Source organism: Pyrus communis, chromosome 14 (assembly GCF_963583255.1).
Source record: "Pyrus communis chromosome 14, drPyrComm1.1, whole genome shotgun sequence".
Classification (NCBI taxonomy): Eukaryota; Viridiplantae; Streptophyta; class Magnoliopsida; order Rosales; family Rosaceae; genus Pyrus; species Pyrus communis.
The window spans coordinates 21,340,072-21,354,999 of record NC_084816.1 but is presented as its reverse complement, the minus strand read 5'-3'; the positions used below and the strand labels follow the sequence as shown (position 1 = coordinate 21,354,999).

Sequence of the window (14,928 nt, the reverse complement as noted above, 5' to 3'; positions counted from 1 at the left end):
TCACTCATTCTAGTCAATGATATTCATTTAAAAACCTCAACCGTACGTACAAGACATAAATCTTAACAAAATTGTAAATGAAACAAACCGAAAAGGGTAAAATTAAAGGAGGCACAAACTGCATAAAAAAATTAAAAAAAAGAAAAACTAAAAACTCACGTCACTAGATTAATTTATAGTTTTCAACATCATTGCAAAAAACAACAAACACTTATCTCAAATTGTATAAGAATAGTTTGCATATGGTATTTGTTTGTTTTTCTAGTGCTTCTAGCTTTCCTATCAAAGAATTTAGTATGTAAATTCAAGGGTAGTGCCAATCAAAGTTTGAACTTGTGTTATTTAAAAGGAATTTTGTCATGTGAACACAATGTCGATATTTAAATTAAAATGCATATGATATTTGTCCAAATAAGAATGTGAAAACTCCCATATTGCAACACTTTATACTTTTCAAATTCCAAAAACATGCTAGTAGATATGGATAATATTAAGGAAACTAAATTTGTAGACAAAACTTTATAAACTAAATGACATGGAAGTTGTTGATTGAATTATTACTTAAACGTTGATAAACGTACTCATTTATTTTGATGACACATCATTTAATTTGTAAATTTTGTTTATAAATTTTATCTTAGTAATATTATCCAATAAACCTATACGTTACTACGTTAGGCAAATTTAATGGCGGTGAATTCCATGCGTCCGTGTTGGGGATTCTTTAAACGGGTCCCGCGTACGTGGGAGTTGAGATGGTAGGCCCTATACGCTAAAGCTGCAAAAGCCAGCCATGCATGGATGCCCAAAAATGAAACAAACAAGCAAAGCATTGGTGACACTCTGGTTCGTAGCTCAATTTGGTAACTCACAAACAAACCCAATTGGAATTTGAGAGCAAAAATATAGCTTTCAGCTTTTGGCTTATGGCTTTCGGCTTTCGACTTTTGGCTCTCACTTGTCTTCTCAGGAGCGAAAGTAGTGAGTGAGTGAGAGAAAACAGAGCTCATAAGAGTCGGTCTAGGAAGCAAATGAGGAGTGGAGCGAGAATGTGGGCGACAAATTGGAGAAAAATATTAATCATAGTGTTCTAGATTTGCATGGTTTGAATTTCAAAAAAACCCTACAAAAAATACAGATTTTTTGGTCATAAATTTGCATATACTCTCTCTCTCTCTCTCTCTCTCTCTCTCTCTCTCTCTCTCTCTCTCTCTGTCATCTGATCTCTCTCGGACATGTGAGAAAAATCTGAAAACCTCTCAGATTATCTCTCTTCCGCTTCTCTCTCTCTCTCTCTCTCTCTCTCTCTCTCTCTCTCTCTCTCTCTCTCTCTCTCCCCTTTCCCTTTTTAATTTTTGTACTGTTTGTTTTGCTAAAAACTTGGCTAGGCTTTTGGGTTTGTTCCTCCCCAAGCGAGATTTTGGGTAATCTTAAATTCCTCTAAGAGTTTGTTTTCAAATCATGGTTTCTTGAAAATCAAGGATTTGGGTATCTCTCTCCAATCTTTGTTTCTTTATTTCCTTAAACTCCCAAAAAAAAGTTATAAAAAACCCAAATTTTTATTCATGGAAGAGATGAACAAGAGCAAGCACTACAAAAGCCACAAGAACATGTTCCTCCTCCAACTCAAATCACCATCAAGATTTAGTTTTTCTCCCATAAATCCCCATTTCAAATCCTGAGTTTCTGAGTGTGATCCAGAAATCCCCTCTTTTTTATTATCAATCTTTTGTTGCTATAAAAGTAGATGGATTTATTAACATAGCAAAAGAAATGGCTCATGAGGAAGAACAAACCCAAAACACTAGCACTGAAATTATTGGGTTGGGAAGCAATAACATCATCAGTAGTAGATCTTCATCCAAAAAAACAAAGCAGAAAAAAGTGCCACAGAGAGGACTTGGTGTTGCACAGCTTGAGAAAATCAGGCTTGAAGAACAGCAGAAGAAAGCAGCAGCAGCTGCAATTTTGTCCACCACCCCACCATCTTCTCTCCCATCACCAACAAAATCTTCTTCATATTCGTGTACTAGTTCGGTTCCGATCAGGCATTTTTATCAGCCTCCCTCTTCAATCCCATTCCCATCACTGGATCTGCCCTCCCCCAACTCGATTTTCCATCCGCAGTTTATTCCATCGGCCCACAGCGGCGTTGATGGTAGGAAGCCAATGATCAGCAGTGGAACTGTTCCATTTGGTGTGGGAAATAATAACAACAACAATAACATTAATGGTGGTGGCAATGGGAATCATGTTCCCAACTTGTGGGATCCATGTGAGTTTAATATTCTTGATCAGAAGGTGAGTTGTAATCCTGGGTTGGATCCTGGATTGGCATTCAGGTCTACTATGAATTTGCCTTTTGAGTCCAGCAACAACAACCCCGTTTGGCCGCTCTCCAATTTTCCAACAAGAACACAGCAATTTCATCACCAGCAGCCTCCTCCTCCACCGCCACCTCCTCCTCCTCCTTCAATGGTAACACATTCTTTCTACTCTATTTTCTTCGTTGTTTGTTTCAGTTTCCCCTTTCTCTTTGTAGTTCTAGAAAAAATCTAATTATGTGAAGAAATGTTAGATTCAAGTTAGGCAAGTGTTAACTCAGGATAGCGTGCCTCTTTGTAGATTAAAGTAGTTTAGAATATTGTCGTATAAAAAAAATAAAATTTAGTTACGTGAAGAAATTAATGAACTTTTGATGATCCACTCTTTTTAATTCTATTTGAGAATGAATTGTTGGTGTATGGGAAATATTGCAGGTTAATCTGTCAACAGCAAATTCATCATCTGTACTAAATTTGCAGATAGAGCCCCCTTCAAACCAAAGCTATTACAGCAACTATACTCCTATGTGGCCGGATGAAGAAAAGGTTTGTTCTGTTCACCTCTATATTTAGCCTATATGATTGCCTCTTTTTCCTGAAATATGTATCTAATTTTAGCATCTCAAAACTTAAAATTTCTCAGTACTTATTTTGCAAATTATTTCTCCTAGTGGGAATTAGTCCAACCAGTGGGATTTCATTAGATTTGGAAATCCTATTTCACATTGGAATTCAGAAAGAATTTGTATACTTTTATATTTCAGTTTGTTTTATTTTGATGCAATTGAATTTGAATTTGAGTACAATCTGTTTGATAATTTTGTGAGGCACCTAAGAGATTGGTGTTCATACATACCTATGAGTAGCCAAGTTGACTATAGCAATGTGGTCCTCCTTCTGAACCCAAATTGTAATTTTCCTCCTCGTAATTTAGATTAGAATATAATCAATATATAGAATATCACTCGAATAATACTTCATTTGATTAATTCTTACTATCTTTAATATGTAGTAGATGGTTGGCATGAAGAGGCCATATCCATTTTCTCTAGAGAATCCACCGGTCCCCTCCATCAAGTTCCCTACATTTGTTGCTCCTCCTATAAGAGCCGATGAAGCAACTTCATGTGGGAACAGATCCGCCTTTAATTTTGATCCAGCAATCAAAACAAATTTCAGGTCAGTTTATCTCTAATTATCTTCCATTTATTTACACCAAGCACATTATTTTGCTCACATGGATTTTCTTTCCTTTGCACCATATTCAGAGAAGGACCTTCATGCTCAACTTCAATTTCTGAGTCGAATTCAAGAAGCAGCATCAAAGAAAATGGGAGTGTCAATGGAGATTTTCTCACCCTAGCCCCTCCTTCAACTAGTTGGACATGTCCCAGCCCAAAGCTCAACCTCCCTCCATCTTATCTTGCGTTTCATAACCGTGAAATTCCAGATTTTGAATCATTTCACTATCAAGTGCGATAATCAATACAGCCCACTTCTCATTTCACTAACTTTGTTTAGCAGTTTCATTTCATTAATTGTCTAATTTTTTTTTCGTTCATTCGAATTGTTATAGGGGAACAATGCAGATGACACAATTTACCAGCCAGGACCAAGTATTCCAAATCCACAACAAGCTTTCTACAGCTTCTTCCCACTAGCAAAGGCACAAAATGGTAGGGCAGCGACCACTCTAAACAACAATTGCAATGGTGAAGTAGGAGAAAGTGTTGATCTCAATTTGAAGTTATAAAATCCGATTTATTTATTAATTAGGCCATTTCTTGTGGATCTTGTTTTCTCTGTAAACCAAATTATAATTTTTTTCTTTTTCATAATTTAAATTTATACTTAGATGGGTCTTTTATTTGCATATGTAAGCTTGAGCCTTGTGAAGGGTGAAGAGTTTGGAAAGGAAAAATGGACATGGAGATGCAGATTTGTCTGTATGAGTGGTTACAATTGTATTCTTATGAAGTCAAAAGTGCTTGTGTGCCTTGGGATTTTGGGATCTTTTGAGTTATGTTTTGAGTTTGTTTTTTAGTTGGTGGATGACCGAGGCACTGCAGTTGCTAACAAACTTTTGCATGTGGATTGTGGAAGATCTGACAGTGCTTTGTCCTATCGTTTTTTATGTGGGGTAGGCACATATGACATCCACTATAATTGCAAGCGTTTGATGTGAGACTCTGGGCCTATGTTGCCTGGAAAAATGTTAGCATTAGTCGTGCTAGTTAATTCTAATCGTTAATTTTTGTATATTTCATTCGTGAGCATACAATTATAGTTGGTTCTTCAAAAAAATTATAAGATAAAATTATTCCAACTATCACAATAACTCTCTTATAAAGTGCTCTCTTGCACTCTTCATACACTTACCGAAGACGATTTCGATTGAATTTTTATCGCCTAATGATTAATTATGGTTTGAACCTCGTCATCAATCTCGTTTTGGTGATTTCTTCTTACTCTGGTTTTTATTTGTCTCAAATCTCAACCATCTTGTTGGATCCACACCACCCACTTCATATACACTACTAAATTTGGTGTTTTAGGTAGGATGGTGACACTACTATACCAAAAGTATGAGTTTTGATAATCTAAAGGGTTATGAGTTTTAAGATGTATAGTTTAGAGCGCTTTTATTAATAAGTTGTAGAAAGAAACCTCTAGTTTAATTTTGTTTTTAGTTTTGTTGCATCTCTCTAAGAGAGTTTTTAATTTACTTTCACTTCAGTATGGATTTTCCGCTTTAGGTCGTTTTTGTTAAAGTTAATCATTTGCTTTAAAGTTAATCCTTTTATGTAATTTGAAATGTTTGGATTTTTAATCTATTGCCACATGTATGGCATAGATCTTTTGTAAAAGAGTTGACCATTTGCCTTATCAGATGTCCCATGTATTGGGACATTCAATCAATATCAAAAAATATATCTTCATGAAAAAGCTCTCTGCCCTCTGTTTCCCCGTTTGCTCACTGCCCTCTATTTTCCTGTTCTACTCATATTTGTCATATGTTGCTTCATCTTTCTAGCCTAATCCGTGTGTTTAGTTTATTAAGATGAAAGATTGTTTGAATATCAACATGGTTTGATCAAATAGTAGGGCGTTTTTTGATTCTCAAAAGGGGGAAAATTCTAAGTGAAACCCTAGAATCAAAATTTTCAAATTCATGGCTGGTTCAAGTAGTAGTGGAGAGATTCGAACTCCTATCTTCATTGGAGAGAATTATGACTTCTAGAGGACAAAGTTGAGAACAAGATTTGTATCTCATGATTTGTGGAGCTTGATGGAAGATGGCTATGTGGTACCTCTAAGTACTGTGGTTTTGATAGAGGCTCAAACAAGGGAACTAAAGGAAAACATCAAGAGAGATGCAAAAGCTCTTGGGGTCATCCAAAATGCTATCTCAAATGAAAATTTTCCGAGAATTTCGAACAAGACAGATGCCAAATCAACTTGGGATGTGCTGGAGAAAGTCTACAGAGGCTCTACTAAGGTAAGGGCAGTCAAACTCCAATCTTTGAGAAGAGATTTTGAGTACATAAGAAGGAAAGATGATGAATTACTAGATGATTACCTGAGTAGATTGTCTGAGATTATTAATCAAATGAAAAGTTATGGTGAAACCTTGTCTGATGAGAGAATAGTTCAGAAGTATCTAATTAGCTTGCCAAGAAAGTATGACAACATAGTTTCAATCATAGAGGAGACTAAGGATTTGTCAACTTTGAGTGTTGAAGAATTGATTGGTTTACTCAAAGGTTTTGCTCAGAGACTATCCAGGCATGACAACAATGATGTAGAAAATGTTTTCCAAACACTTACAGTGAATCCAAAAACTAAAGCTAGTTCAAGTCAAAGCAAAGCCAAGTCCAACAAGAATTGGAAAGGCAAAAAAAAAGTGTGGGAAGGAAAGGGTAAGAGAAGAAAAAGGTTGAGAAGAGTTCGTATGTTTCGAAGTGAAAAATTTGTGACAAAGCTCATTCTGATGAATGTTGGTTCAAGGGAAAAGTGAAATGCCACAAGTGTAGCAGATTCGGGTATATGAAAAAGGATTGTACTTACAAAGATAATCAACTAGCTCACTACACCAAAGCTGAAGGTGAAGAGACCAATATGTTTTATGTTGGTCATAATACAACCGTCCAAGAAGAAGCTAAAGTTTGGTTTGTGGATAGTGGCTGTAGCAATCATATAACGACGAACAAGAACATTCTCCATAATATTGACACTACAAACCCAACCCGAGTGAAGATGGGAAATGGGCAGCTAGTTGATACTTGGGAAGAGGTACTATTGACGTGCATACGAAGAATGGAAAGATGTTCATCAAGGATGTCATGTTAGTTCCTGATTTGAAGCAAAATTTGCTAAGTCTTGGACAACTCATTAAGCATGGCTACTACTTGTATTTTGGAGACAATACTTGCAAGATATATGATGGAATGAATCATGAACAACTCTTGGCTAAGATTGAGATGAGGAAGAGTAGAAGCTTTCTATGCAACTCAATATGCACTCAAGATGGAAGTGCAAGAAGATTGAAAGCTATTGCATAAAAAACTTGGCCACTTGAATTTTCAAAGTCTCAAAAAGCTACAAGAAAAAAAAATGGTGTGTGGGTTGCCGAGTATCCAAGAAAATGAAGAAATATGTGAATGTTGTGCACTTGGGAAGCATCACAAAGATTCATTTCCACATGGTAAAGCTTGGAGAGCAAAAGCTTCATTGGAATTGATTCATATATATGTTTGCAGACCCATGAAGGCCTCTACTCAAGTGGGAAACAAGTATTTCCTAATCTTCGTGGATGATTATTCCAAAATGACTTAGGTATACTTTCTAAGACAGAAATCATAAGTGTTCTCAATCTTCAAGCAGTTGCAAGCTATGGTTGAGCGACAATTTGGTTATCTAATCAAAGTTCTTAGAAGTGATAGAGGAAGAGAGTACACATCCACAGAATTTGATAAGTTTTAAGAGTACACATCCACAGAATTTGATAAGTTTTATTAAGATATTGGCTTGGAAGGGCAACTTACTGTTAGCTACACTCCATAATAAAATGGAGTAGCCAAGCGAAAAAACAGAACCATAGTCGAAATGGCTAAGGCAATGTTGCATGACAAGGGAATGCCTCAATATTTATGGGGTAAGGCAGTTAATACAGCGGTCTACTTGATGAATAGGCATCTGATAGTGGTGGTTGAAGGCAAGACACCATTTGAGGCATGGAGTGGAAGAAAGCCTTCCTTGAATCACTTGAGAGTGTTTGGGTCAATCTGCTTTGCTTATGTTCCGAAAGAACTAAGACAAAAACTTGATGAGTCAAGTGATGCATTTTCGTAGGCTATGCTTCACACACAAAATGGTACAGACTCTACAACTTAAAAAAGAAGAAAGTTGTGGTTTGTAGAGATGTTCTCTTTAGTGAGAAATCTTCGTGGGATTGCAATCAAGCAACCATCTGAGAGGAATCTGCACTAATCAGAATTGAAGAAGAAAATCGGCCAAATGAAGAGGAAATTGAGCCGGAAATTCCACGATAGTCACCTGAAAACAGTCCTCAAGTTCACTATCCCACAACTTCGAGTCCAAGTTCAACGCCGATTCAGTTAATGAGCTTAAATGAAGTCTATGAAAGCTGTAATTTCTGTGTTGTAGAACCGAAAAACTTTGATGATGCAGTGAAATAAGATACATGGAAGGCTGCAATGTAAAAGGAGATTAATGTCATTGTGAAAAACAAGACATGAGAACTAGTAGACAGACCTTGTGACAACTTCGTCATTGGAGTGAAATGGATTTATAAGACTAAGCTCAATCAAGATGGTTCCATTCAAAGGACTAAAGCTAGATTGGTAGCAAAGGGTTATTCTAAGAAACCCGAGATTGACTTCCAAGAAACCATTGCACCGGTAGCTAGGCATGAAACAATCAAATGCCTTATTTATGTAGCTACGCAGAAGGGGTGGTTTCTACACCAACTTGACATCAAGTCCGCTTTCCTAAATGGAGTCCTAAAAGAAGAGGTGTTCGTTGATCAACCTCAAGGATTTGTTCTTAGAGGATAAGATTAAGAATGCACTTTATGGCTTGAAACAAGCTCCGAGAGCATGGTATGGAGAGATCGACTCATATTTCAATGAAAGGGGATTTCAAAGAAGTGAGAATGAACCTGCCCTCTATGTCAAAACCGAAGGTATTTCAGATATCCTTATTGTTTCCTTATATGTTGATGTTTTGGTTTATACTGGAAGTAGTGATCAAATAATCTTGAATTTCAAGAATGACATGATGAGGAAATATGAGATGAGTGATCTAGGCATGTTGCATTATTTTTTTGGGAATTAGTATCATTTAATCAAATGATGGTATCTTTATTACTCAAAAGAAATATGCAAAAACAATTTTAGAAAAATTCAAAATGGCTGGTTGCAAGCCTGTTGCAACACCTCTAGTTGTGAATGAAAAGTTTCAAAGAGAAGATGGTAGTGGTGATGCTGATGAATCTATGTATAGAAACCTAGTTGGGAGTTTGTTGTATTTGGCAGCGACTAGACCTGATATTATGTATGATGCAAGCTTGTTGTCCAGATTTATGCACAAGCCTAGTCGCATTCACTATGGAGCTGCAAAGAGGATCCTAAGATACATACAAGGTACACTTGACTTTGGTATTATGTATGAAAGGAATGTTGAGCCAAAATTGTATGGGTTCTGTGATAGTGATTGAGGAGGTAGTGTGGATGACTTGAAGAGCACATCTGGCTATACTTTTACTCTAAGGGCTGGCGTATTCTCTTGGGTGTCTAAGAAGCAAAAATCAGTTGCACTATCAATGGCAAAGGCTGAGTATGTGTCGGCTTCAATTGCAACTTCTCAAGCAGTGTGGCTGAGAAGAATTATGCAAGATTTTGGTGACAAACAACTCATATCCTTCGTGACAACAAGTCAGCAATTGCCATGAGCAAGAATCCTGTCTATCATGGCAAATCAAAGCATATTGCTCTAAAGCATCACTACATCAGAGGTGTTGTGGAAGACAAGGAAGTGGATGTGGTCTACTGCATGATAGAAGATCAAGTTGCTGATATCTTCACCAAGGCATTACCAAAGGACAGATTCATCTACCTAAGAGAACTGTTGGGAGTGAAGCAGCAAAGCATTAACGAGGAGTGTTAAAGTTAATCCTTTGCTTTAAAGTTAATCTTTTTATGTAATTTGAAATGTTTGGATCTTTAATCTATTGCCACATGTACGGCATAGATCTTTTGTAAAAGGGCTGAGCATTTGCCTTATCAGTTGTCCCATGTATTAGGACATTCAATCAATATAAAAAAAGATCTCTTTGTGAAAAAGCTCTATGCCCTCTGTTTCCCCATTTGCTCTCTACCCTCTATTTTCCTGCAGCAAGCTGCTGCTCATATTTGTCATATGTTGCTTCATCTTTCTAGCCTAATCCGTGTGTTTAGTTTATTGAGATAAAAGATTGTCTGAATATCAACAGTTTTGTCAACCTATATGTGTGACTCAAGAGATGTGATTTTGGCGAGTGACTCAGATGTTTTCCTGTGTGTTGATTTCAAGGGGATTCTCTCTATATATATCATTTCAGCTTTACGTTTAAACTCGTTATAGAAAAAATATTGAGATTTGTCACTACGGAAGGATTTGATTCCATTCTTGCTCATCACATCACTGTCTTTTGCAATTAGGATAACCCCTGTTTGTTTTTAATCTTGTATTAATTGAGCATCATAACTTTTTTAGACTTAAGGTCCATTTGAAACTACTTCTCTATGAAGCACTTTTGCTCATAAGAGCTTTAGCTATTACTTTTATGTGAAATGTGTTAAATTTTTATTAAAAAAATCCAATTACTTCTCGAAGAAGAGAGCGGTCCTATGATTTGTAAGCACTTTTAAGTTTTTTTTGTCAAATATAGCCAAAAACATTTTTGTTTGTTAGAAAACCAACGTTTGGATTCTGCTAAGAATGATTTGGGTTATTTTCTTGATATTCTTTGTTTTCATGGTTTTTGTCAAATATATTGTAAGCGAATATGTCAATCACTAAGGAAATCACAAACTTCTTAAGAACAAAATTTTTGTTGAAAGCAAAAAAGTTCATAAGATCAAAACGAGCTATCCACTACAATAATACACGTGAAATTGAAACCTGTCCTCAAATCCTCAGGCCACAGACAAACTGCATAAACTGAAAACACCCTACTAAGTTCATATGGCCCCTCTAGTCTATGACCAGCCGAAAATATAATCCAGGACATAAATCAGTGCGACGGAGAATGGGTAAAGTAGGAAAGCGATCGAAGATGTCCAAAGAGGGAAGACAGTGCGGAAACTGCAGAAAACCCCCATCACGATGCAAACAATGAGAATAATAAGGACTTCTGCTGAGAAGTCCCACGTTAACTCTCGAAAGTAAACAAGGGCCAAAAAGACCGACAGGCACAGGACGTTGTTCATGGTCGCTGATCCGTACAACTGCAACAAGAAACAAAAGAGATAAAGAGGTCTTATTTCAGCATACACTGCAGTTTCCATATGTTACAGTTAAAAACAAAGCATCATAGCAGAATAACTACTTGTGAAAAGCATTTGACATGTAAGTACATTCTGATTTTTGTTGATTTAGAAGCCTATAGTTAAAATTGGGCGTTTAGTAAACTTAATAATGATGAAACTGGACTATTAAATTGGAGAACAGTCGAACCTATTATGGATATAGTCCTAGCGGTCCACTTCTAACCACACCGATTATATTGTGCACCAACTCGCATTCTACTAGCTGCCCAGCATGGCAGGGTCGAGGTTTTGTCGAAAGGGACATTGGTGTAATAATTAGTAGTGAAACTACTCAATAAAAGTCATGTATATTTTCTGATGTAGAATTCTTCTGTTCTTCAATAAGTTATTGACACAAATTTTCGCCATGTGAAGTACTGTCAGGTTCACAGAGTGATATAACATAGAGTGAGATCGGATATGTGATATACGAACCTGAGAAAATGTTAAAGAGGTGGTTCTGATCTTTTTGCGGCTAGCAAACATTATTGCAGACACAGCCTCACAAGAAGTAGCCAGAGGCAATGCAATGAATGAGATGAAGAAAGTCGGAATGCCGGTGGCAGTTGAGAAATTATCAACAACGTCAATCAAGGGATCTGCAGCAGCAGCTGCTATAAGAGTTCCTATCAACAACATTAGAACTGCTTTGAAGGATGTCCACTTGGGATTTTCAACACCTTCAATGATCTCATCACTTTGCCCCCCGAGAAGATCGTGCTCTTGCTTAGTTTTCTGCACGTTAGTTTCTGAGCAGTTAGTGTTGAAGTTAGAGCATGCAACTCAAAATCAATTGGAGATATCGAACCTTACCAAGTGAAAGTCAAACAAAAATTTCATCGTGCGATGATCATTGTCATCTCCCGAACGCTTTGCCTCATGAATCCATTTTGAGATACCGAAGAGGAACTCATTCCGATCGATTTGAGAATCGTGAGAAGTGTCAAAATCATTCATCACTTTCTCCACAGCATCATTCTTATCCAACTCTATTTCGTCGAACTTGAGACCTACAATCATTGCTCTTAACTCATTACGTGAAATATGTCCATCCCCGTTCTGATCCATTGCATAAAACAACCTATACACGAAGAATGTTGTAAGGTCAAGAATGGACAATATAAATAATAACGTCATACGAACGAGGTAACTGCATTATAAAAAAAATTAAAAAAAAGTGCATTAATCCTAGTGAAAAATTTGATAAACAATGCTAACTTTATTATATTTTCTTCATTAGGTTCACCGTCATCCGTAAGGAGATTTCCGAAGCGCATTTTTAGATGTTGTAAGATTCCTGATATAACATGTTTGTGCTTTGCATACGCAATTCGCCTCCGCTGGATCCAAGGCTGAGACACCTGCACCACAATTAAATGTGTTTTGTAAGCTCAGATTAAGCTTGATTGGACATATCAGACTAGACAATTATGTAATTGATTGCTACATGAACATCAAATTTACCTGATAAAGGCAGTAAGAAATAAATAGTGCGACAGAGATAACAAGTGCAACCAAAACTGCGATCTGGCTGCCGGATTTTGAACTGAGAACCGCTGGTAATTGAACAATAATGAAAGGGAGGATAGATATAGCCATAATCCTTGCAGCATAGCTTGTCCAGATATCAGTACTCACACCAGAACCTGCAAATACAAAACATCTCCAAATTTATAATTCCTCAAGTGAGAAACACAGTTATTTAAAACATTCAGGCAGCAAATATATAGGCATGTCATGTAAATTGTAAACGAGTTATTTCCGATTCCCAGTTCACAAAAGCTATTATGAATTGTGATTAATTATATTAAACTCATGCGCAAATTAATTACTAAATAGAGGGTCAAGGGTTGAAACAAAGACGGTAAAAACGGGAGTTTTATTCCATTTAACTGTTGAAAAAGGAGATCATGTTAGTCCATTTTTTTTTTGTTTGAATCATGATTTGTGTTCTCTCATTAGCTTTTCAAAACTTCAAGGGTCTCTGAGGAGCGAACAACCATTTCGTAAAGTAACACTCCACTCTGCTGGAGGAGGTCGTGTTCAAATCTCATGGACGAGGACTGAATAAAATAAAAAATTAGCTCCGAGGTGAAAAATACATGGAAGGTTTTCAAATATTGAGCATTGATCCTTTCCTCTTCATGTCTTTTGATGTGTTTCTGAATCCTCAGTAGGAAATGATTTTACTGTAAGAACTTAGTATCATGTTTGACAAATGTAGACTGCATAGGAAAGAAAAAATGTATACTGTATAAAGTGGACGAATATACCGGTTAAGCTAAGGCCCTTTGTATCTTTGTTATCGATGGCAACCGAATTCTGGATATCGCACTTGCCAACGACAACGCAGGAACCCCAGATCAATGTGAGAATCAATACAGTTGAACCAGCTAGCAACCCCATTCCAACTGAGACCTGACTTTGAGCTGTTTCTTTACTCCCAGAAAGTCCGGATACTGCAAATTAAGAAGACTAGTTTAATTCAGAAACAATTTTATCCCAGTCTATCTTCCGACACTATAATTAACTACGTCTGGTAAACATTTTTTATAAATGCTAAGAGGACTCTCCTAAAAAATGACTCTCTGTCATCTCATAATTTAATGTCAATTTCGGTAGCAACATTATAAAACACTGTACCAAAAAATACAAGATAAACATGAGGTGGCAAAGGATTCATAAAAAAAAGTCTCATTTTTTAGAGAGTCCCCTTGGCATTTCTCAACATTTTTTTATATTTTTCCATGTTCATTGTTAATTTGGATAATCCAATCAAATTATTCCAAAAAAAATCCAACATTTTACAGTTATTCACTAATTCTATGTATCTTGTAAACATTTTTTATATTTTGTCATGTTCGTTATTTATTTATTTTTTTCAATTGTCATGTTCGTTGTTAATTTAAGTAATTTTGTTCATGGCTTTTATATTATATATTGAAAAAAGTGTTTGATTATAATGTTTCTATGTTGTATACAATCAGTAGGATAATAATATACCAAAAAATGTATTATAATTTACATAATTGTTTACAAATATTATTGAATTGCATGCAGAAGAAAAAAGATCCATGTAAACACATCCGAAACATGCAAGATGTAGAAATTTCAAATTATGACCCGAAAATTCCAAAAAAAACCACCGATTCCAGAAAACCGAAAGTTTCCAACTTAAAAGAAAAGTTAATTTCAAAAAGTTTTAAATAAAAAATTGAAAATCTTATTTTTTTTATCTTATCCGATCTGGCTGAAAGTCACCTATCATTGCCAATAATTTAGTAAAAGGAGTAAAAGAAGATGTGTTTCCCTAATCGTGGGCCACATGGTTTGTCGAAAAAGTAACAACTAACAATTTTAATGCTGCTTCACTTTTTCAACGTTGTCCTCGGCTTTTCTTTCAATTTTTTCCCAGACTTTCCCGCCCAAAAGCAAACAGAGAATGCATGAGAGGGTAAGTCAGAGATATTCACCGAGAATGAGAATGGCGTCGGGAAGCGACCCGAGGACGGGGAGGAACAACCCTCCGACGATACCGGGGCCGAGAATCTCGAGCAATAATTCGCTCCCATTAGACAGGTACGTTGCTGCCAAGTACATCAAGTAACCGTACACCAAAATCAGGAACAGGTTCCCTAGCACGCTGTCGGTACAAGGTAAGAACCCGTACGTCTCCTCACACTCCCCCTCCGCCTCCGCCGCGATGTCTCCGGGCCGGTTGAGAGTAAGGTAGGGCACTGTGGAGTTGTTAGACTGGCGGTGTACCCCATCAGACACATTTACATCGTGCGGTGAGGATTGAGGCCTGGAGATGTTGTGGCTCGCAGCCACTCCGCCGCAGAGGATAAGAAAGAAGAAGAGACGGTGAAATAGCAACGTGTTGAACATGGTTTTTTCAGGTGGATGTTGAAGTTCTTGTGATTCAAAATTTTTTGGCTCTTCAGATTGCAGTCCCAATTTTATGATAATCTGGATACTGCATGCCACATAAAGCAGATTTTCAGCAGCAAGTC

General features: G+C 36.7%; 4 protein-coding genes across 4 annotated transcripts; 3 read left to right on the top strand and 1 right to left on the bottom strand.

Moving 5' to 3' along the window:
- Positions 1–1,606: 1,606 nt before the first annotated feature.
- On the top strand, positions 1,607–2,897 carry LOC137714567 (uncharacterized). Its single transcript, XM_068453757.1, has 2 exons — positions 1,607–2,478; positions 2,760–2,897. The coding sequence occupies exons 1-2, from the start codon at positions 1,774–1,776 to the stop codon at positions 2,895–2,897; spliced, it is 843 nt and encodes a 280-aa protein (XP_068309858.1). The 5' UTR covers positions 1,607–1,773.
- Positions 2,898–5,613: 2,716 nt separating this feature from the next.
- On the top strand, positions 5,614–6,342 carry LOC137714566 (uncharacterized). The gene has a single exon (XM_068453756.1). It carries the CDS (start codon positions 5,614–5,616, stop codon positions 6,340–6,342), a length of 729 nt encoding a protein of 242 aa, XP_068309857.1.
- Positions 6,343–8,754: 2,412 nt separating this feature from the next.
- On the top strand, positions 8,755–9,297 carry LOC137714565 (secreted RxLR effector protein 161-like). The gene is made up of 2 exons (XM_068453755.1): positions 8,755–8,989; positions 9,068–9,297. Exons 1-2 carry the CDS (start codon positions 8,755–8,757, stop codon positions 9,295–9,297), a joined length of 465 nt encoding a protein of 154 aa, XP_068309856.1.
- Positions 9,298–10,438: 1,141 nt separating this feature from the next.
- LOC137716276 (sodium/calcium exchanger NCL-like) lies at positions 10,439–14,843 on the bottom strand. Its single transcript, XM_068455703.1, has 7 exons — positions 14,389–14,843; positions 13,189–13,374; positions 12,380–12,561; positions 12,134–12,276; positions 11,729–11,996; positions 11,351–11,650; positions 10,439–10,834 (listed from the first exon to the last, which is right to left on the bottom strand). The coding sequence occupies exons 1-7, from the start codon at positions 14,801–14,803 to the stop codon at positions 10,586–10,588; spliced, it is 1,743 nt and encodes a 580-aa protein (XP_068311804.1). The 5' UTR covers positions 14,804–14,843; the 3' UTR covers positions 10,439–10,585.
- Positions 14,844–14,928: the final 85 nt, after the last annotated feature.

Excerpts from the sequence above, each read along its gene's own strand:
- LOC137716276 (XM_068455703.1), bottom strand. The coding sequence starts at position 14,803 with ATGTTCAACACGTTGCTATTTCACCGTCTCTTCTTCTTTCTTATCCTC. Across the intron at positions 12,562-13,188 it reads AAAGGGCCTTAGCTTAACCG|GTTCTGGTGTGAGTACTGAT; the intron begins GTATATTCGTCC and ends TTGTATTTGCAG. Across the intron at positions 10,835-11,350 it reads CCTCTTTAACATTTTCTCAG|TTGTACGGATCAGCGACCAT; the intron begins GTTCGTATATCA and ends TTCTTGTTGCAG.
- LOC137714566 (XM_068453756.1), top strand. The coding sequence starts at position 5,614 with ATGGAAGATGGCTATGTGGTACCTCTAAGTACTGTGGTTTTGATAGAG.
- LOC137714565 (XM_068453755.1), top strand. The coding sequence starts at position 8,755 with ATGGCTGGTTGCAAGCCTGTTGCAACACCTCTAGTTGTGAATGAAAAG. Across the intron at positions 8,990-9,067 it reads GATCCTAAGATACATACAAG|GTAGTGTGGATGACTTGAAG; the intron begins GTACACTTGACT and ends GTGATTGAGGAG.
- LOC137714567 (XM_068453757.1), top strand. The coding sequence starts at position 1,774 with ATGGCTCATGAGGAAGAACAAACCCAAAACACTAGCACTGAAATTATT. Across the intron at positions 2,479-2,759 it reads CTCCTCCTCCTCCTTCAATG|GTTAATCTGTCAACAGCAAA; the intron begins GTAACACATTCT and ends GAAATATTGCAG.